Here is a 21,282-nt window from a genome sequence, read left to right as displayed (position 1 = left end):
CTACCCATACTTCTCTTTGGGTTTACAGTAAAGCAAAGCATCCTTTCTGTTGGCCTTTAGAAGACCTGTATTTCCTGGGCCTATAGGTTATCTTGAGAGAAATCCATCGGCTGAATAAGCTGTCGGTTTGTAGATGATGTATTGCATAGTATATTCTTTGCATACAGTGCTGTGGGACTGAGAGGACAACCCCCAGGCTCCAAAGAGAGGTAGACTGCATACCACAAAGTGGCCAATGCATGTAATGTGGGTGATAACGGACAAGTCTTGTGAAGCCAATGTGGTTTAGGCATCGCTTCCTTTATTTACCAGGAGTCTCTCTGTGCATTGCCATTCTTAATATGTAGACTATTCAGACTGTTGCATCCTCTTTTCTTTAGGTTTGAGGACTTTCTAGCTCGCAAGTGGTCATCAGAGAAGAGATTTGGCTTAGAAGGATGTGAAGTGATGATCCCAGCATTGAAAGCCATCATTGATAAGTCCAGTGAGATGGGTCTGGAGTACGTCATCCTGGGAATGCCCCATAGGTATTCAGACTACTAGCCTAGAGCATATTAAACCTAAAAGTTCCTGAAACGTAGTGAAGATTTACTTAGAGGGTATTGCTCAGATTATAATTGTTGGTTTCCATGAAATTGTTAAAGGGAATCTGTCATCTATTTTTTGGACTATCAGCTGCGGCCACCACCATCAGCGGCTTATCTGCTGCATTCTGTAATGCTGTAGATAAGCCCCCGATGTAACCTGAAAGAGAAGAAAAACGAGTGATATTCTACTCACCCAGGGGCGGTCCGGGCATCCCATCTTCTAGCGATGATGTCCTCTTCTTTGCTCCCCATCGCGGCTCTGGTGCAGGCACACTGTTGAGGGCAGAGCAGAGTACTGCAGTGTGCAAGAGTACTGCAAATCCCAGTGATCATACGTTTATTCTTTTCTTCTATATTGCTAAGAATGTTATGACTGTTTTCTTTCACAGAGGCAGACTAAATGTCTTGGCAAACGTAATTCGGAAAGATTTAGAACAGATCTTTTGCCAGTTTGACCCCAAGCTGGAAGCTTCGGATGAGGTAATTGTGGTCTTTTTCTTTATTTATTGAATGATAAATGTTCTGTGTGCATCTTTATTTATTTGTAATGATATATCGTAAATGTTCTTTTTCAAGGGATCTGGGGATGTGAAGTATCATTTGGGTATGTACCATGAGCGCATTAACCGAGCCACAAACAAGAAAATTACCTTATCTCTGGTTGCAAATCCATCTCATCTGGAGGCAGTAGATCCTGTTGTACAGGGAAAGACCAAAGCAGAGCAGTTCTACAGGGGTGACAATGAAGGTAAAAAGGTGAGTTCTCCGATATAAGACACACCAAAGTGAATGTGTGGTTGTATGCATATAATATAGTGCATAACATAAAGCAGTACACTTCTTCTGTAAAGTGTGTGTATAAAATATATATACACAATATAATCTACATTTACATCCGGTAGTGTTTCTTACTATTTCTGTAGGTCATGTCCATTCTTGTCCACGGGGATGCGGCATTTGCAGGGCAGGGCGTCGTGTATGAAACTTTCCATCTTAGTGATCTTCCTTCTTACACCACCAATGGAACCATTCATGTAGTGGTGAATAACCAGGTAACGTTACTATTTTTGAATGTCCACACTGTATATGATATATAGAGATTCAGATTATATCCAATTACACTTTTATAGATCGGATTCACCACTGACCCTCGCATGGCTCGTTCTTCTCCGTACCCTACTGATGTGGCTCGTGTTGTTAATGCTCCCATATTCCATGTGAATGCAGATGATCCAGAAGCGGTAATGTATGTGTGCAGTGTGGCAGCAGAGTGGAGGAACACTTTTAATAAAGATGTAGTGGTAGATTTGGTAAGTTTTTCTCGCTGACCTCTTTATAATAAGTATTCACTATTACTAACACCTTACTCTGGATTTATTGGCAGTGTGCTGCAGTCTTTTTATTTTATCCTTATAGCTGACTCCTTCTATGTTTATTTCTTTTCAGGTGTGCTACCGTCGTAGTGGACATAATGAAATGGACGAGCCCATGTTCACGCAACCGCTCATGTACAAGCAGATCCACAAGCAAGTTCCCGTTTTGAAGAAATATGCTGACAAGTTGATTTCCGAGGGCATCGTTTCTCTTCAGGAGTTTGAGGTGCAGGACGCTAATCTAAAAACAAATGCCTGACGAAAATCAACTGATGTCAATATTCATGGGCACCGAGGCTCAATCCCCCCCTTGCTCTTTCCCCTGTTTAAAGCTGAGGGCAGCTATTATGGTGCAGGACTTTGCAGTATAATTCTCATAAATCACTTCATTAGAGAATTTAGCTGTTAACAGACCACCCGAACTCTTTGCAGAGGCTGCGCTAACCTAGGCATCATTAGCTGAAGATGAAGCGAAGAGCAACTAGCAGGACACTGCCCAGTGTGGTGCAGCCCACAACACAGAATTGTTGCGGTCTGTGCTGCGAGTGAACGGCAGAAAACACTAAGCATTTTCTAAAAACTATTATACTGCAATGTCCTGCACTATACAGTAAATGTTTTCTTAAGAATGTGTAGGTATGCTTAAAGGAGCACTCCCATGAATATATATTATATATTTGTATATTGTATATGTAGTGTGAGTCCATTGATAAATTCTCCTACTGCCGATCTCTCTAGGATCCAGCTCCATTCGGTTTCGCTTCTCAATGGCATCACCGCTCTGCAGACTTAATGGGCCATGCGAAGAGCTATGCATAAGCCAGAAGTGGCTTTAACAATGTAGGTGTATGGAGTATCAGAATGAAGCCCCATGACTTGCCTTGTAAAAGAGACTTAAGCCCCCGTTACACACAGCGATCTCACTAGCGAGATCGCTGCTGAGTCACAAGTTTTGTGACGCAACAGCGATCTCACCAGCAAGATCGCTGCGTGTGACCCTTATCAGTGACCGGCCCCCCTGCCAGGTATCGCTGATTGTCCTCGCATGGCCAGGACATTTTTTTTGATCGCTGGTCTCCCGCTGGCCAGCACGCATCGCTGTGTGTGGCAGGCGGGAGACCAGCGATCAGCGAGCTGGTAACTAAGGTACACATCGGGTTTCTAAGCGCCGCACGGCGCTTAGAAACCCAATGTGTACGTTAGATACCAGCGCGCTGGTGCAGGGGGCTGGTAACCAAGGTACAGATCGGGTTTCTAAGCGCCGCGCGGGTGCCTGCAACTTTCGGCAGCATTTCCCTGAGGCAGTGAGACCCCAGTGGGGACCCATGATAAAACTGGTAGCCGCCAATCAATTACCGGTCCCTGTCGCCGGGGTGGTTTGGGTGCAGATGACGCTGTGTGGCAAATCCCTCGGCCACTGGGGAGTGGTCCTGACTCATGGAGAAGCCAATGACAGACATCCAGTTATCTTGGGCATGAACATCTTGCGGGAGTTTGGCAATTTACTCCTCAATGACCCCACGCAAGAGACTCTTAACCAGTGGATTTCCCGCACGCTCCAAGGGCAGGTCTTCCAGCAGTTGGTGCGGGAGGCGTGAGTTCTCCAGGACTGTCAGGAGGGCGAGGCACTGGGCAAAGTCATTGCGCCAGCGGCTCCCCCGCTCATACTGCCCCCCGGGCAGACAGTGGTAGCCCTGCCCATCCAGGCCCCGGTGCCTTTGGAGAGTGTGGAGATGCAGGTGGAGCCATGCCACTCGGAACACCTGCCTCCTGGCATACTGGTGGCCCGCTTCCTGGCCACTGTGCGGAGAGGGACCCTCCTGGTGCGCTGTGTCAACCTAGAAGACCAAGACATCGTCTTAAGGCCCCAGGTCGAGATGGCCAAGCTGGTGAGGCCGTTGGAAGAGGTGCTGCCAGCCCCTACGGTCCAATTGAAGGTGCAACCCGAGGACCCTTGGGCAGTGACTATTCGAACTCTGCAGGCTGCCGAGTCCTCGACTCAGGAAAAGGGCCAAAACATCCTGGAAAGAATGTGGGCTGAACTCTCTGGCCTGGCTCCCACCCAACTTCTCCAGGTAGAAACACTACTAGGACAGTATCACGGGGTATTCGCTAGCCACGAGGATGATTTTGGATGCACCACAGCCATCACGCACGGAATTCCCACTGCAGGAACGGCCGCCATACGGGAACGATGCAAATTCACCCACAACTATACCAGGAGGTAAAAATTTTACTGGCCCAAATGCTGTGGAAGGGGGTCATACGAGAGAGCCAGAGCCCCTTGGCGGCTCCCATCGTGTTGGTCAGCAAAAAGGATGGCACCCTGCGGTACTGCGTGGACTATAGAAAGCTGAATGCCTGTACCATCAAAGACTCTTACCCGTTACCTCGTATAGAAGAATCCCTGTCCGCCTTGGGGAAGGCGAAGTACTTTTCAACGCTAGATCTGGCCAGCAGGTATTGGCAGGTGCCAGTGTCAGAAGAAGACAGGGCTAAGACGGCGTTCATTCTTCCTATGGGACTGTTCGAGTTCAATCGAATGCCATTCGGGCTGGCCTATGCCCCGGGGACCTTTCAGCGGCTGATGGAGCGGTGTCTGGGGCATCTCAATTTCGAGGCCATGCTGATATACCTGGACGACATAATCATCTATGCCGCCACGTTTGAGGACCACCTGCGTCGGTTGGGGCAGGTGCTCGGCCGGCTGCAGAAGTACGGGTTTAAGGTGAAGCCCCAGAAATGCCACCTGTTTCGCACCCAGATTGAATATTTGGGGCATGTCGTTTCTGCCGAGGGTGTTAGACCGTCCCTAGAAAAGGTTGCTGCCATTCAGGGATGGCCTACCCCCGAGACGATAAAAGACTTCCTGGGGCTGGCTGGATACTACCGTCGTTTCGTAAAGAATTTTGCACGCCGGGCCCAAGCCCTGCAGGACCTGCTAAAGGCGGCTTCTGCCGGGGCGAGTGGACGGAAAATCCAGTGGCAACAACCGCAAGAAGAGGCCTTCCAAGACCTTAAGGTTGCGCTCTCGGGTGCCCCAGTGTTAGCTTATGCGGATTTCTTGCAACCTTTCATACTACACACCGATGGGAGCCTCCATGGGCTAGGGGCTGTATTGTCACAAGTTCAGGACGGCCGGGAGAGAGTGATTGCGTTTGGTAGCCGATCACTTCATGACTCTGAGCGAAACACTGACAATTACAGCTCCTTTAAGCTCGAGCTCCTCGCGGTAGTGTGGGCCATGACTACCTGGCGGGCTCCGAAGTGGTGGTGCGGACCGACAACAACCCGCTGGCCCACCTGGAAAATGCCAAATTGGGGGCTCTGGAGCAGCGATGGGTGGCCCGGATGGCCAAGTTCAACTACAAGATCATCTACAAAAGAGGAGCAGAAAATATGCACGCGGATGCTCTCTCCAGGATCCGGCACACAACGCCAGGGAAAAGTCGAGACGACTAATTGGAAGGAGAATAGACACCATATGCCCTCACCGCCGCCGTGCTCACGGCTGCCACGCAAGAAGGACCCCCAAGGGGTGTGCTGGAGCAATCACGATCACGTGACAGATGGATTCAACAGCAGCAAGAAGATGAAGAAATTGGGCTCCTACGCCGATGGGTGACCACCGGCAGACTGCCCACCGACGCCCAGAGACAGACTTCGTCTCAGGATATGTTGCTAATGCTACGCCAGTGGGAGAAACTAGTCATCAAGAAAGGACTGTTGTATCGTAAGACAGTATCACGGGCGATGTCTTCAACAACTTGGCAGGTAGTCGAGCCCAGAGCCCAACTCAGTGAACTGGCACGGGAAGCCCACGAAAAGGGGGCTCACTTCGGAGTCCAGAAAACCTTGCAGTGGTTGCAGCAGATAGTTTACCATCCGCGCTTGCACGCTGCTGTGGAAGAAACTTGCCGGGCTTACCGCCTATGCGAACTAGCTAAACCACCCGCACAACGGGCCCCGGTGCAAACAATAGTGACATCAGCACCCCTCAAGCTCTTGACGGTGGACTATGTGACCATTGGCCCTGCATACCAGGGGTATGAGCATTGTCTCGTCATGGTGGATCATTTCACCAAATTTGCCGTGGTAACCCCCACCCGAGATCTAACTGCGGTTTCAGCCGCCTATGCAATCTGCAAGAACTTTATCCAAGTTTACGGCTGCCCTCAACGGATTTATTCAGATCAGGGTGCCTGCTTCCTGGGTAGGTCATGGAGGAGCTACATCGTCTCTCTGGTATCAATAAGTCTCGGACCACACCATACCACCCACAGAGAAACGGGGCCTGCGAGCGCTCTAATCGGACACTAATTCAAATGTTGCGTACCCTGGAGAGTGACCGGAAGGCCCGCTGGCCTGAGTATGTCCCTGAACTAGTGTGGGTCTATAACAATCGGGTGCACCGGGTTACCGGCTATACCCCCTACTCACTGCTATTCGGGCGAGAAGGCAAAGGGATCACGGAGGTAGAACTAAACCCGGAGGAACCCCAACCCTGGTCTGGAGTGTCATCATGGGTCTGAAACCACCGACACCGGCTACAGACCCTTCACCGCATCATCCAGACAAAACTCCAGGACCTAGAGCACCCATGAGGGACTCTACCTGCACCCACCGACTTTCAGACTGGGGATCGAGTACTCGTACTAGACCAGCGCCCCCAGAACAAGCTCGAACTCCAGTGGAAAGAGAGTCCGTACCGAGTATTGCGCCGAATAAGCCCGATGGGCCTGTGTACGAGATACGGCCTGAAAGGGACGGGACACTTCCCACTCATACTGTGCACCGTAATATGTTGCGGCCCTGTACATCCAACGATCCCGTGCAACCCGAACCCACTCCTCAGGCCCCCGAACCAATGCAAACGGTCTGGGACTTAGATGACGAAGAAGATAGCCCAGCGGTACAAGCGGGCCATCCAAGGAACAATATCTCAGCAAGTCACGCCAGCCCACCAGAATCGGTCAGTCCACCGCCGGCCACCACCCCAGAAAGTTCCACCACAGTCGAACCAAGATGCTCCGAGCGGTCAACAGCCGGCAAACCCCCCGAACGCTATGAACAGGATCAGTTCGTATGGCAACAGGAACTTTTGTCTCAAAAGGCCAACCCGGGCGTACCAAGACCCTCGCCCGAGGACTGGCAAGTAGAGATGAGCGACTTTGCCTTTTTTCGGGTCGAGTCGGGTTTCATGAAACCCGACTTTCGCAAAAGTCGGGTCGAACACAATCGGCCGATTATCGTGAAAAGTTGAAGGCCAACTGAAACACGAAACCCAATGCAAGTTAATGGGGAAGAAAAGTGAGTGGAGGACAGGAAACAAACCTACAGTACCCATTTTAATGCCAAAAACATCAATTGTTATTACTTAAGCTTGTCAACCTTAATTTACTTTATAATAATAGTTAGGCATTGAAAACTGGGGGTTATTTGGCTAAAGTTGTGGGGGGGGTAGGGCTGGCTCCAGATTTCCGTGGGCCCAGGGCCGAAGAGTATCACTGGGCTCCTTTAACACATGCCACAATTCATGATCCTCTGATACGGCAGAGAAATAGCGGTATAGTACAATGAAAAATACTTCACTTCTTACATCACATGACTGATATCCATTTTAAATTCTCCAATAGCTCCAAAAACGGACAGTATATTACTCCTTACAGTATTATGGCCACCGCATAGTGCGCCATACAGAGTAATGAGGCCCATATATTTCTCCATACAGAATTATTGGTCCCATATAATGTTTGATACAGTATATGATGAGCTCCACATAATGCTACAGTATATGTTGGTCCCCATGGATGAAACTCCACTGTCTTATGGGCCCACATAATGCTCCATATATAATGGGCCCCATTTCTAATGCTCCAGTGTATAATGGGCCCTGTAAATGCTGCTCCAGTGTCTGATGTCTCCCATTTGGAAAGCTCCAGCATATGATGGGCCTCACGGATGATGCTCTAGTGTACGATTGGTCCAAATAATGCTCCATATATAATCTTCCCCATTTACAATGCTCCAGTATATGATGGGCCCCATGGATGATGCTGCAGTGTCTTATGGGCCCAAATAATGCTCCATACTGTATATAATGGGCCCCATTTCTAATGCTCCAGTGTATAATGAGCCCTGTAAATGCTGCTCCAGTGTCTGATGTCCACCTTTGGAATGCTCCAGTGTATGGTGGGCCCCATATATCATTCTCCATAGTATAGTGCTCCCCAAAAATTGCTCCCAACCTTTAAAACAATTAAATAAGTCTTCTTGCTAGGGAATCCCTGTACTCTGGACTCCTCGTCGTCCCCATCTTCCATCTCTCTGCACTTGGACTGTTTAGGCAGAGGGCGTACAGACGTGATGTCATCGCACTCTCTGACCTGAATGTCACTGTCAGGAAACGCGGAAGACGTCACGGCGGTGAAGCAGGGAGAGGTAAGTATTTCAACTTTGCAAGTGCTGTGATCCTGAGCAAGCAGGGGGGGCCCACTCGTTGGCGATGGCACTGGCACAGGGCCCCTCATAGAACGGTGGTGTGTCTGACGGCGGGTGGTCCCTCCCACCGGCAGAGACACTTTTGCGTACTATGAGGGGCCCTGTGCCAGGGCCGTCGCCCATGAGTATGCCCCCCCCCACCTGCTCAAGGAACCTGCACTTTCATCTGCACCTTCCTCTTTGTCACCGTGTAAGGTGGTATAGTATGCGGGAAGGGGAACCTGAGTTTCATCAGGGTCAGATTCTGGCTCAGTACACTGCGAGGACAATGTAGTGCTCTGAGTGAATGTACCAGCAGAAAAATCTAGCAGTGGCTGTGCATCAGTGCACTCCATGTCAGATTCATCTTGGACTGGGGAATTCACGATTTGACTTGATAACCCAGGCATGGTATTTGAAAAGAGCTCCATGGAGTGATCTGTAGTGTGGTCTGCCGCATCCTTCACTTTTGGTAGGGGTGAAGGACACAAGGAAAGGTGGTGTTCCTGACCAGGAGCCTCCACTGACGACTCAGTGCTTTTATTTTTTGAAACTTCAGAAGAGGAGGCGATAGAGCTGGAGGGTCAGCAATGTAAGCCAAAACTTGTTCCTGAAGCTCCGGCTTTAAAAGCGGTTTACCTACTCCCAGAAAAGGGAGCCTTCGAGGCCTTGTGGAGCCGGACGATGACGCAGGCTCAACACCTCCTGCCTTAGGTGCTATTGCCACTACCAGCAGATGCACCACCACCACCATCAGTACCAGCTGGCAACCCCTGCCCACTTCCACGGCCTCTTCCACCATACTTCCTCATTTTTGGGAAAATGTACCCAAAATACCACCAGCTATATGGTGCTGTAAATCAAGGTACAAGGTGTGTATATAGTATTGGGGAGAATTTGAATCTCCCTAGAGATTTTAGGAGACTGAATATTATCTCAGGCCCACTATAGATTACACCTCAATGTAACAGGCTGAAATTGGCTGGTGTATGGCAAGGTACAAGGTGTATATAGTATTGGGGAGAATTTGAATCTCCCTAGAGATTTTAGGAGGCTGAACTATTATCTGAGGCCCACTATAGATTACACCTCAATTTAACAGGCTGAAATAGGCTGGTGTAGGGGGCGTGGCCTTGGCGCAGGTGATGTAAGTCGCACTGCGTACGTGCTCCTGAGGTAACCCTCTACAGCTACTGACTACACAACTATATTTCTAAATTTTCGCTCTCATTCATACTTTTATTCAGCAAGTTGTTTGGCACGTTTTAAGACGTTTCCTGTCAAAATCAGATATACCTAGGACATTTTATCCTGTGGCGAAGACTGCGGCCTGCTAAAATGGCGTCGGTTGATGCCGTGTCACTGTGAGAGATCCTGTCTGAGGTAAAAAAGACTCAAAGACTGCCTCTTTTTTCTTTATAAATATTTTATTTTTCACCTTTCATCACATTGGTGTGGATTAATATTAATTTTCCCACAATTTTTTTTGACTTTTGGAGCTTTTATCAATTTTCAGTGACATTTTCGTTATTTTGATATTGCGCCAATTTATTGGAAGATTTCCTCTTGGACCCTCTCTGGATGTACCCCTGTTCAACCAGGCGGTTTTAGCCCCCTTTTGACTGTGTTATACCCTGGCACAGCGGGGGTGAAGATCCTGTCAGAAATTTCTCTGGGAGTATTTCTCGGTGGGTATCATAAAACATATCAAAACACCTTCTGGGACCTTCTGTGTGTGTGCCCCTACCCAATCCGGGGGGTTTTCGCCCCCTTTTAATTTTGTTTAGCCTGGGCACATCGCAGGTGAAGACTTGGACTGAGGACCGCTGCAGGCGCCATCTCCCTCACTCTCAGTGACGTCACCGCTATAAGCAGTTTTTTTCCTCTGATCAAATTTGAACTAGACTGGTTTTAACTCTTATTTTGGGGCTGCCCCTTGTGGACCGGGGGGTCGGGGATCTCTTTTGTGTGTGCTTTCATTGGACACACTGCTGTGGAAGTTCCCCCCACAGACCGCTGGGCTCTGCTGCGCTGCGGATCCTCCTCCTCTGCCAGTGACGTCACCGCTATTCGGGTGGCGTCACAAAATACATTGGAACCCCCCTGTGACCTTCTATAGATCTGCCCCTGTCTAACCGGGGGGTTTGCGCCCCCTTTTAACTTTATTTTGCCTGGGCACATCGCAGGTGAAGATTTGGATTGGGACTGCTGCAAGTGCCGCCTCCCTCCCAGTGACATCACCACTATATGCGGTTTTTTTCTGGGCTCAAAATTGAATAAAAATTTATCCCCATTTATGGGGTTGCCCCTGATGGACCGGGGGGCTTTGGATTTTTTTAAAATTTGTTTTACAGGGCACATTGCCCGAGAAGTTCCTTTGTCAGCTCGCACTGTTCCTTTATACTCCGGCTGCTCCTCCTCCTGTGACATCATCGATGGACCAGGGCCTTCTTCTGAATGAAGTGGAGCTCCCCAGCTACATTGTTCTGACGTGACTGGCTGTGACAGGCACGGATCGCTGTATATTCCTGCTCCACAGGCTTCCTCACCTCCGCCTGTGACATCGCAGTTGATTGCAGCCTGTCTGGAAGCTGTGGGGGACTGCAGTCGCCGCCTATGGTAGCGGCCATTTTATTGGTGGGTCGAGTGTCGCAGCTGCTGGGGGTGGCCATTTTCTTGGTGGGTTTGAACTCAATATTTGATGTTGCTTTATTTGCTGTTCTTGCATTGAAAAGTGTATACACATACTTCATCATATTGATTGGTATAGGGGATTGTTGCTCATTTAATATATAAATAACAAATATACTATATAATTAATATTAATTATTTAAAACTAAATAAGTTTATAAAGTATAATTATAATATTTAATATATAAATTGGAGGGAGAGGAGAGAGAGGAAACAGAAGAAACAATAATATTAGAAATAATTAATAAAACATAATAAAATACAAAAAAAAATAAAACAATAAATAAATAAAAATTTTTAGTAAAAATTGACGTTGGGTAGCGGTGGTCCCTAGCTGGTCACCTCAAAATAACACAACCCTATACACTTCTGTGACATTATCTCCCGGGTTAATTTATTTAATATAAAGTTACTTTTCTACTCTTTCTCAGTTCCTGGTTATATTACTTGGCAAAATGAGTCATTTCAACTCAAAATTACCTATGGCTAAAACTACAGGTGTCTCTAGAGGACAAAAGCAAAATAAAGAACCCAGTCTCCTTGTGGTTCTTCCAGGGACACGGTTAATCTATTGACTCCGCTTAAGTCCCGTTCTCCCATTGACAGAGACTGTTCGCAGCTTTCTACCGACAATGTGTCTCTCTCGTTGTCCACAAATGGTGCTTGTTTGACAACGTTAAGTGGAGATCTTCCTTCCTCAAATTCTCATACTGAGACAATGGATCTTTGTTCCTCTTCAAAGAGGAAGGGTCCCTCGGGTGGGGGGAGTACGCGGTCTTCCAGTGCCAATTCCTTGGGGGAGGATTGTAGTTCTTCTTCCCCCAACCCTACTCCAAAGAAATCCAGGCCGAAACCTGAGGAGTTGTCCGGGGCCTTCCCTGGTGCTTCAACCCTTGCAGGGGTGGGCTGGGCCGGGTGGCAGGAGGGCATATGCCCTCCCGGGCCGGTGCCTAAGCAGCTGCACAGGGCCGCTGGAGGATCGGCACGACAGGGCCAGACTGAGCATTGGGCACTTTTGTCAGTGTGGGTTATGTGCCTCCTCACTTCCGCCCTCCCCCTGCCCCACTTCCGTCCTGCACAGTGAGCGCTCTCTGCCACACTTCTAATGAATCGCAGCATGACATCATCTGCACGAGCGGCTTATTCAAAGTAAACCAGGCTTGTTGACACCTCATCCTCCTGCATTTTCAGCAGCAGATGGCCATCTGTCTCCCCTGCCTGCCTGGTGAGTGCTTGTGGCGCCTCCTCCCCCTGCTCGTTTACCAGGTCATGTAGACACTTCTCCATTCATTGCATTGCAGTCCTCATCTCTCCTCGCTCCTAGTTCCCTCCTGTTTGCCTCCATCTTCCATCATAATCATTTGCTGCATTACATATTTTAGCCTGTGCACTACATTTTATTGCTGGCTTTTTTGTTCTTTTTTTTTTCATTCTTACTTTTATTTACCCCTTCTGTTATAATTATTATTTATCACCCCGTTTTCTCACCTACTTTAATCCTTATGCGCCTTATCAATTACTCTTCTCCTCACCTTTACTGCCATTCCATGTTCATTGTAGTCCATATCATATTTGTTCCCACCTTCCTTGTCTTCTTTTTTTTTTCTGCATTTTTGGCTTTGTGCCCACGTTGCAGAAATGCTTCAGAATTTTCCTCAGCATTTCCGCAACTCCCCGCCACGGGTAAAACACATGCCGAATTCGCATGCATTTTCCTGCAAAACACAAGTGTTTTGCAAGCGTTTTTAGCTTGCGGAATGCTTGCGCTTTTCCAAGCGATTTGAAGCATCACTTGGAAAATGATTGACAGGTTGGTCACACACAAGCATAATGCTTGACTAGTGTGACCAACTTTTTACTATTGAGGCTGCCTATGCAGCATCAGTAGTAACAGACAGAATGTTAAAAATAATAAAAAAAAATAAAAAATACGGATATACTTACCCTCTGTTGGCCCCCGATCTCCTCTCGGTCCTCATTGGCGCTGCAGGCGAGTTCCGTTCCCAGTGATGCAGCAATGCAAGAATCACCTCTGATGACGTAGCGGTCATTTTGGCTTGAAGCACGCCTGGGAACAAAGCCGCCGCATGCACCGCTGAGGACTGGGAGGACTCCGGGGGCCAACAGAGGGTAAGTATATCCGTATTTTTTATTTTAATTCTATTTTTTACAGGGATATGGTACCCAGGGCATGGAGCAGAGTCTTCTCTCCTCCAGACCCTGTGTACCATCCGCACATGAAGCACTCACTTAATGCATGGTGGGCATAGCCACATGCGTAAAGTGAGCGGTTCAATGCAATCCTATGGCGGCGTAATCGCCGCGATTCCGCCAAATGAATGGACATGCTGCAGATTTTTCCGCAATGCGATTCAGCAGTGGAAAAATCCACAGCATTGGCACAGCAACTGCGGAATCCCATAGGATTGCATGGGAATGTGTTTTAACTAGCGTTTTTTAAGCGTTTGCGCGGTGGCCTTGCCGCTGCGGAAACGCTTAAAAAACGCAACGTGGGCACACAACCTTTTACTTATTCTTTTTCTCTATGGCTTATTTCCATGTATTTACTGATATATAACTATTATTACCGTATATACTCTCGTATAAGCTGAGATTTTCAGCCCATTTTTGGGGGCTGAAAGTCCCCCCCTCGGCTTATGCGCTAGTCATATACCAAGGGGTCGGCGGGGGAGGGGAGCGGGGGTTTCAGATCATACTAACCCCCCCCTGGCGTGGTCTCTGCAGCCCCCCCGCTTCTCCCACGGTCTTAGGCTACTTCCTTCAGCGGTCACTTGGTACCGCTCATTAACCCCTTCACCCCCAAGGGTGGTTTGCACATTCATGACCGGGCCAATTTTTACAATTCTGACCACTGTACCTTTATGAGGTCATAACTCTGGAACGCTTCTATGGATTCCGGTGATTCTGACATTGTTTTCTCGTGACATATTGTACTTCATGTTAGTGGTAAAATTTCATCAAATAACTTGCGTTTATTTGTGAAAAAAACGGAAATTTGGCAAAAATTTTGAAAATTTCGCAATTTTCCAACTTTGAATTTTTATGCCCTTAAATCACAGAGATACGGCACACAAAAAACTTGATAACTAACATTTCCCACATGTTTACTTTACATCAGCACAATTTTGGAACCAAAATTTTTTTTTGTTAGGAAGTTATGAGGGTTAAAAGTTGACCAGCGATTTCTCATTTTTACAACACCATTTTATTTTTAGGACCACATCACATTTGAAGCCACTTTGAGGGGTCTATATGATAGAAAATACCCAAAAGTGACACCATTCTAAAAACTGCACCCCTTAAGGTGCTCAAAACCACATTCAAGAAGTTTATTAACACTTTAGGTGCGTCACAGGAATTTTTTTGAATATTTAAAAAAAAATGAACATCTAACTTTTTTTGACCAAAAAAATACTTCAGGTTCAATTTTTTTTATTTTACCAAGGGTAACAGGAGAAATTGGACTGCAAAAGTTATTGTGCAATTTGTCCTGAGTACGGTGATACCTGATTTGTGGGGGGGAACGACTGTTTCGGCGCATGGCAGAGCTCAGAATGGAAGGAGCGCCGTTTGACTTTTTCAATGCAAAATTGGCTGGAATTCAGATCGGACGCCATGTCACGTTTGGAGAGTCCCTGATGTACCTAAACAGTGGAAACCCCCTACAAGTGACCCCATTTTGGAAACTAGACCCCCCAAGGAACTTATCTAGATATGTGGTGAGAACTTTGAACCCACAAGGGCTTTACAGAAGTTTTTAACGTACAGCGGTACAATTAAAAAATCATATTTTTTCCACAAAAATGATCTTTTCACCCCAATTTTTATTTTCCCAAGGGTAACAGCACCCTAAAAGTTATTGTGCAATTTGTCCTGAGTACGCTGATACCCCACATGTGGGGGTAAACCACTATTTGGGCGCATGGCAGAGCTCGGAAGGGAAGCAGCGCCATTTGACGTTTTTGGCTGGAATTGAGATCGGACACCATGTCGCGATTGGAAAACCCCTGATGTACCTAAACAGTGGAAACCCCCCACAAATGACACCATTTTGGAAACTAGACCCCCTAAGGAACTTATCTAGATGTGTGGTGAGAACTTTGAACCCCCAAGGGCTTCACAGAAGTTTATAACATAAAGCCGTACAATTAAAAAATCATATTTTTTCCACAAAAATGATCTTTTCACCCTCAATTCTTATTTTTCCAAGGGTAACAGCACCCTAAAAGTTATTGTGCAATTTGTCCTGAGTACGCTGATACCCCACATGTGGGGGTAAACCACTATTTGGGCGCATGGCAGAGCTCGGAAGGGAAGCAGCGCCATTTGACGTTTTTGGCTGGAATTGAGATCGGACACCATGTCGCGATTGGAAAACCCCTGATGTACCTAAACAGTGGAAACCCCCCACAAATGACACCATTTTGGAAACTAGACCCCCTAAGGAACTTATCTAGATGTGTGGTGAGAACTTTGAACCCCCAAGGGCTTCACAGAAGTTTATAACATAAAGCCGTACAATTAAAAAATCATATTTTTTCCACAAAAATGATCTTTTCACCCTCAATTCTTATTTTTCCAAGGGTAACAGCACCCTAAAAGTTATTGTGCAATTTGTCCTGAGTACGCTGATACCCCACATGTGGGGGTAAACCACTATTTGGGCGCATGGCAGAGCTCGGAAGGGAAGCAGCGCCATTTGACGTTTTTGGCTGGAATTGAGATCGGACACCATGTCGCGATTGGAAAACCCCTGATGTACCTAAACAGTGGACACCCCCCACAAATGACACCATTTTGGAAACTAGACCCCCCAAGGAACTTATCTAGATGTGTGGTGAGCACTTTGAACCCCCCAGTGCTTCACAGAAGTTTATAATGCCAGGGCATGAAAATAAAAAAATCGTATTTTTTCCACAAACATGATCAATTATTCCCCAATTTTTTTATTTTCCCAAGGGTAACAGGAGAAATTGAACCCCAAAAGTTGTCCAATTTGTCCTGAGTAAGCTGACACCCCATATGTGGGAGAAAACTACTGTATGGACACACGTCAGGGCTCGGAAGGGAAGTAGTGACGTTTTGGAATGCAGACATTGATGGAATGGTCTGCGGGTGTCATGTTGCCTTTGGAGAGCCCCTAATGTACCTAAACAGTGGAAACCCCCCACAAATGACCCCATTTTGAAAACTAGACCCCCTAAGGAACTTATCTAGATGTGAGGTGAGCACTTTGAACCCCCAAGGGCTTCACAGAAGTTTATAATGCCAGGGCATGAAAATAAAAAAATCGTATTTTTTCCACAAACATGATCAATTAGTCCCCGATTTTTTCATTTTCCCAAGGGTAACAGGAGAAATTGGACCGCAAAAGTTGTTGTCCAATTTGTCCTGAGTATACTGACACCCCATATGTGGGAGAAAACTACTGTATGGACACACGTCGGGGCTCGGAAGGGAAGCAGTGCCATTTTGGAATGCAGACTTTGATGGAATGGTCTGCGGGTGTCATGTGCGTTTGGAGAGCCCCTGATGTACCTAAACTATTGAAACTCCCAACAAGTGACCCCATTTTGGACACTAGACCCCCCACGGAACTTATCTAGATGTGTGGTGAGCACTTTGAACCCCCAAGTGCTTCACAGAAGTTTATAACGCTCGGACGTGAAAATAAAAAGATCATTTTTTTCCACAAAAATGATATTTTTGTCCCCAATTTTTTATTTTCCTAAGGGTAACAGGAGAAATTGGACCCCAAAAATTGTTTTGCAATTTGTCCTGAGTAGGCTGATACCCTACATGTGGGGGTAAAACACTGTTTGGGCGCATGGCAGAGCTTGGAAGGGAAGGAGCACCATATGACTTTTTCAACTCAGAATTGGCTGGAATTGAGATCAGACGCAATGTTGCATTTGGAGAGCCCCTGATGTGCCCAAACAGTGGAAACCCCCAATTCTAACTTCAACCCGAACCCCAACACACCCCTAACCCTAATCTCAGCCCTAACCGAAGCCCTAACCCTAGCCCTAACCCTAGCCCTAACCCTAGCCCTAACCCTAACCCTAATGGAAAAATGGAAATAAATACATTTTTTTAATTTTATTATTTTTCCCTAACTAAGGGGGTGATAACGGGGGGTTTGATTTCCTATTTATGGCGGTTTTTATTTTTGGCAGCTGTCGCACGCTAAAAGACGCTTTTTATTGTAAAAATAGTTTTTGCATCACCACATATTGAGAGCTATAATTTTTCCGTATTTTGACCCACCGAGTCATGTGAGGTCTTATTTTTTGCGGGACGAGTTGACGTGTTTATTGGTACCATTTTCGGGCACGTGACATTTTTTGATTGCTTTTTATTCCGATTTTTGTGACGGAGAATGAACAAAAACCAGCGTTTCATGAATTTCTTTTGGGGGAGTGCGTTTACACCGTTCCGCGTGCGGTAAAATTGATAAAGCGGTTTTATTCTTCGGGTCAGTACGGTTACAGCGATACCTCATTTAGGTCGTTTTTTTATGTTTTGTCGGTTTTATGCAATGAAAACTATTTTATATAAAAAATAATTATTTTTGCATCGCTTTATTCTGCGAGCTATAACTTTTTTATTTTTTCGCTGATGATGCTGTGTGGCGGCTCGTTTTTTGCGGGACAAGATGACGTTTTCAGCGGTACCATGGATATTTATATGTGTCTTTTTGATCGCCCGTTATTACACTTTTTGTTTGGCGGAATGATAATAAATCATTATTTTTTGCTTCGTTTTTTATTTTTATTTTTTAAGGGGTTCGCTAAAGGGGTTAACTAATGGGACAGTTTTATAGGGCGGGTCGTTACGGACGCGGCGATACCTAATATGTGTACTTTTATTGTTTTGGTTTTTTTTTATTTTCAAAAAATGAATTTATTGGGGAATATTTTTTTTTTTTTTTTACTAATTTATTTGGCGATTTTTTTAAAATTATTTTTACACTTTTTTTTAATTTTTTTTTTACTTTATTACATAGTCCCAGGTGGGACATCACTGTCCTGTGACAGATCGCTGATCTGTCACATCACAGATCACTGTGACAGATCAGCAATCTGTCATAGGCAGTGCACAAGGCTTCCTCATGCCTGCGCTTTGCAGGCACTGAGGAAGCCAGCTTCCTCCAGGCCCCCGAAGGCCCCCGTCGCCATCTTGGATCCGGGGGGCCTGGAGGAAAGGAGTCCCCCGTAGCAGCGCTGCACATTGCGCTGCCGTGGGGGGCTCATGGAAGCACGGAGGGAGCCCCCTCCCTGCCGATGCTTCCCTTTAACTCCCGGTACACCGCGATCATGTTTGATCGCGGTGTGCAAGGGGTTAACGTGTCGGGGGCGGTCCGTGACCGCCCCTGACACATAGTGCCGGGTGTCAGCTGTGATAATCAGCTGACACCCGGCCGCGATCAGCGGCGCTCACCACGTGGGCGCCGCTGATCGCGCTAGACGTACTATCCCGTCCATGGGCATAGGGGCCCGGGTCCTATGGACGGGATAGTACGTCTGATGTCAGGAAGGGGTTAAAGTCACACACTGTGTGTTGGTTTTGCTGAGGCACATTGTGGTATTAGTAAAGCATTGTTCATTGGTCTTAGTCAGGCAGTGTACTGTTCTGTTGAGAAACTGTATGGTGGACAAGGTGTTATGGAGGTATTGTATGGTACTGTTATGGAGGGACCGTATGGTGGTGTTATAAAGGGACTGTATGGTACTGTTATGGAGGGACTGTATGGGCAGCGGATGGCAGGAATCGTGAGCAGTGATCCACATAGGAGCTGAAGATTATATGGCCTGACAAGGGGAGAGGAGGGAAGGGAGTATTGCGCAAAGTGTTTTACTGCTAGCGCAGATTCAAGGACTGTGGTGTGTGTGTCACTGTACAATGGGGCTGTGCGTGTGTGTGTGTCATTGGTGCATTCACTCAGTGCCATTCTATGTGACTGCACACTTGTGAAACTTCACATTGCTCGCAGTGCTGTGGTTATTCGGCGGTTGTGTGACTGCAAGTTTGTGATTTGCATACATGCGCTCACATGCCGACTAGACTTGCCCGGCCTAATGCAACTGTATTGAGCAAGGACACAAGCAGTCTGGTAGGAATGTGGCTGTGAATATATATGCAGTGTATGTGTGTGTGTGTGTGTGTGTGTGTGTGTGTGTGTGTGTGTGTGTGTGTGTGTGTATATATATATATATATATATATATATATATATACACACAATGCTCAAAAAAATAAAGTGGTCACATAAACAACAGAATATAACTCCAAGTAAATCAAACTTCTGGGCATCCACAGATGGGGTTGTGCTCACAGCCCAACACCGTGCAGGGTGCTTGGCATTTACCACAGAACACCAGGATTGGCAAATTTGCCACTAGCACCCTGTGCTCTTCACAGATGAAAGGAGGTTCACACTGAGCACATGTGACAGACGTGACAGAGTCTGGAGACGCCGTGGAGAGCGATCTGCTGCCTGCAGCATCCTTCAGCATGACCGTTTTGGCAGTGGGTCAGTAATGGTGTGGGGTGGCATTTCTTTGGAGGGCTGCACAGTGTTGGGCTGTGAGCACAACCCCCATCTGTGGAAGTCGGGCTCTCAGACCATCCTCATGAAGTCGGTTTCTAACCGTTTATGCAAACGCATACACATTTATGGTCTGCTGGAGGTCATTTTGCAGGGCTCTGGCGTGCTCCTCCTGTTCCTCCTTGCACAAAGGCTGAGGTAGCGGTCCTGCTGCTGCGTTGTTGCCCTCCTACGGCTCCTTCCATGTCTCCTGGTGTACTGGCCTGTCTCCTGGTAGCGCTTCCAGCCTTGGACAATACGCTGACAGACACAGCAATCCTTCTTGCCACAGCTCGCATTGATGTGCCATCCTGTATGAGCTGCACTACCTGAGCCACTTGTGTGGGTTGTAGAGTCCGTCTCAAGCTACCACGAGTGTGAAAGCACAACCAACATTCAATAGACCAAAACATCAGCCAGAAAGCATTGGTACTGAGATGTGGTCTGTGGTCCCCACCTGCAGAACCACTCATTTATTGAGGGTATCTTGATAATTGGCAATTTTCATCTGTTATCTATTCCATTTGCATAACAGCATGTGAAATTGGATTGTCAATCAGTGTTGCTTCGTAAGTGGACAGTTTGATTTCACAGAAGTTTGATTTACTTGGAGTTATATTCTGTTGTTAAACTGTTCCCTTTATTTTTTTGAGCAGTGTATATATACAGTATATATATTCACACATAGTGACTGTAGACATGTAGATTAAAAGGAACATGTCACCTCTTTTGGACGCTATAACAAGCGGCCACTGCCTTTCAGGGTTTATCTACAGCATTCTATAACACTGTAGATAAGCCCCTGATTCGACCTGAAAGATAAGGAAAATAAGTTTTATTATTCTCACCCGGGGGGGCAGGATTATGCGGTCCGATGGGTGTCGCAGATCTGAGTCCGGCGCCTCCCATCTTCATGCGATGTCGTCCTCCTCCTTCTGTCGTGGCTCCGGCGCAGGTGTCCTTTATCTGCCCTTTTGAGGGTAGAGCATAGTACTGCAGTGCGCAGGCACTGGGCCTCGCTGACTTTTCCCGGGGCCTGCGCACTGAAGTACTTTGCTCTACCCTCAACAGGGCAGAAAAGTACGCCTGCACCGGAAAGAGATGAGGAAGCAAGCAGGAGGCGGCATCGCAAGAACATGGGAGGCGCTGTACCTGCGACAACCATCGGACCGGACTCCCCCACCCCCCGGGTGAGTATAATAAAACTTATTTTTCTTATCTTGCAGGTCGGAGGGGGCCTGATCTACAGCATTATAGAATGCTGTAGATAAGTCCTGAAAGGCGGTGGGGTGGCTGCATCTTATAGTGGCCGAAACTGCTGAAAGGTTCCCTTTAAGATCTGACAACCCCTTTAAGGATGGGCCGCTACTCATGGGCCACTGCTGTGTGCTTGCCCCCAGGCTAAAATTTGCCAGCCAGCCCCTGAACCCTTGAGGCATGTATGAACAGATTAGTTGAAAAACTTAGTGCCAGGATGTGTATCGACATGGCTAACCAAACAAAACTTTTTCAAGACACTCTTGAACACTTTAGGCTGGGTTCACA

At 47.1% G+C, this 21,282-nt stretch overlaps 1 protein-coding gene across 3 annotated transcripts in view; it reads left to right on the top strand.

Moving 5' to 3' along the window:
* Positions 1 to 21,282, top strand: part of OGDHL (oxoglutarate dehydrogenase L) — a 142,083-nt gene that overhangs the window by 46,680 nt on the left and 74,121 nt on the right. For all 3 annotated transcript variants that reach the window (XM_073574838.1, XM_073574835.1, XM_073574837.1), the window contains 6 exons: positions 381 to 527; positions 977 to 1,067; positions 1,164 to 1,343; positions 1,511 to 1,639; positions 1,718 to 1,897; positions 2,034 to 2,186. In XM_073574838.1, coding sequence (XP_073430939.1) covers positions 381 to 527; positions 977 to 1,067; positions 1,164 to 1,343; positions 1,511 to 1,639; positions 1,718 to 1,897; positions 2,034 to 2,186 — 880 coding nt within the window. The remainder of the gene's footprint in view (positions 1 to 380; positions 528 to 976; positions 1,068 to 1,163; positions 1,344 to 1,510; positions 1,640 to 1,717; positions 1,898 to 2,033; positions 2,187 to 21,282) is intronic.

This window comes from Dendrobates tinctorius, unplaced genomic scaffold (genome assembly GCF_039654945.1).
Source record: "Dendrobates tinctorius isolate UK_male_01 unplaced genomic scaffold, ASM3965494v1 ptg000040l, whole genome shotgun sequence".
In the NCBI taxonomy this organism is placed as follows: Eukaryota; Metazoa; Chordata; class Amphibia; order Anura; family Dendrobatidae; genus Dendrobates; species Dendrobates tinctorius.
This window is presented reverse-complemented; position numbering and strand designations above follow the sequence as displayed.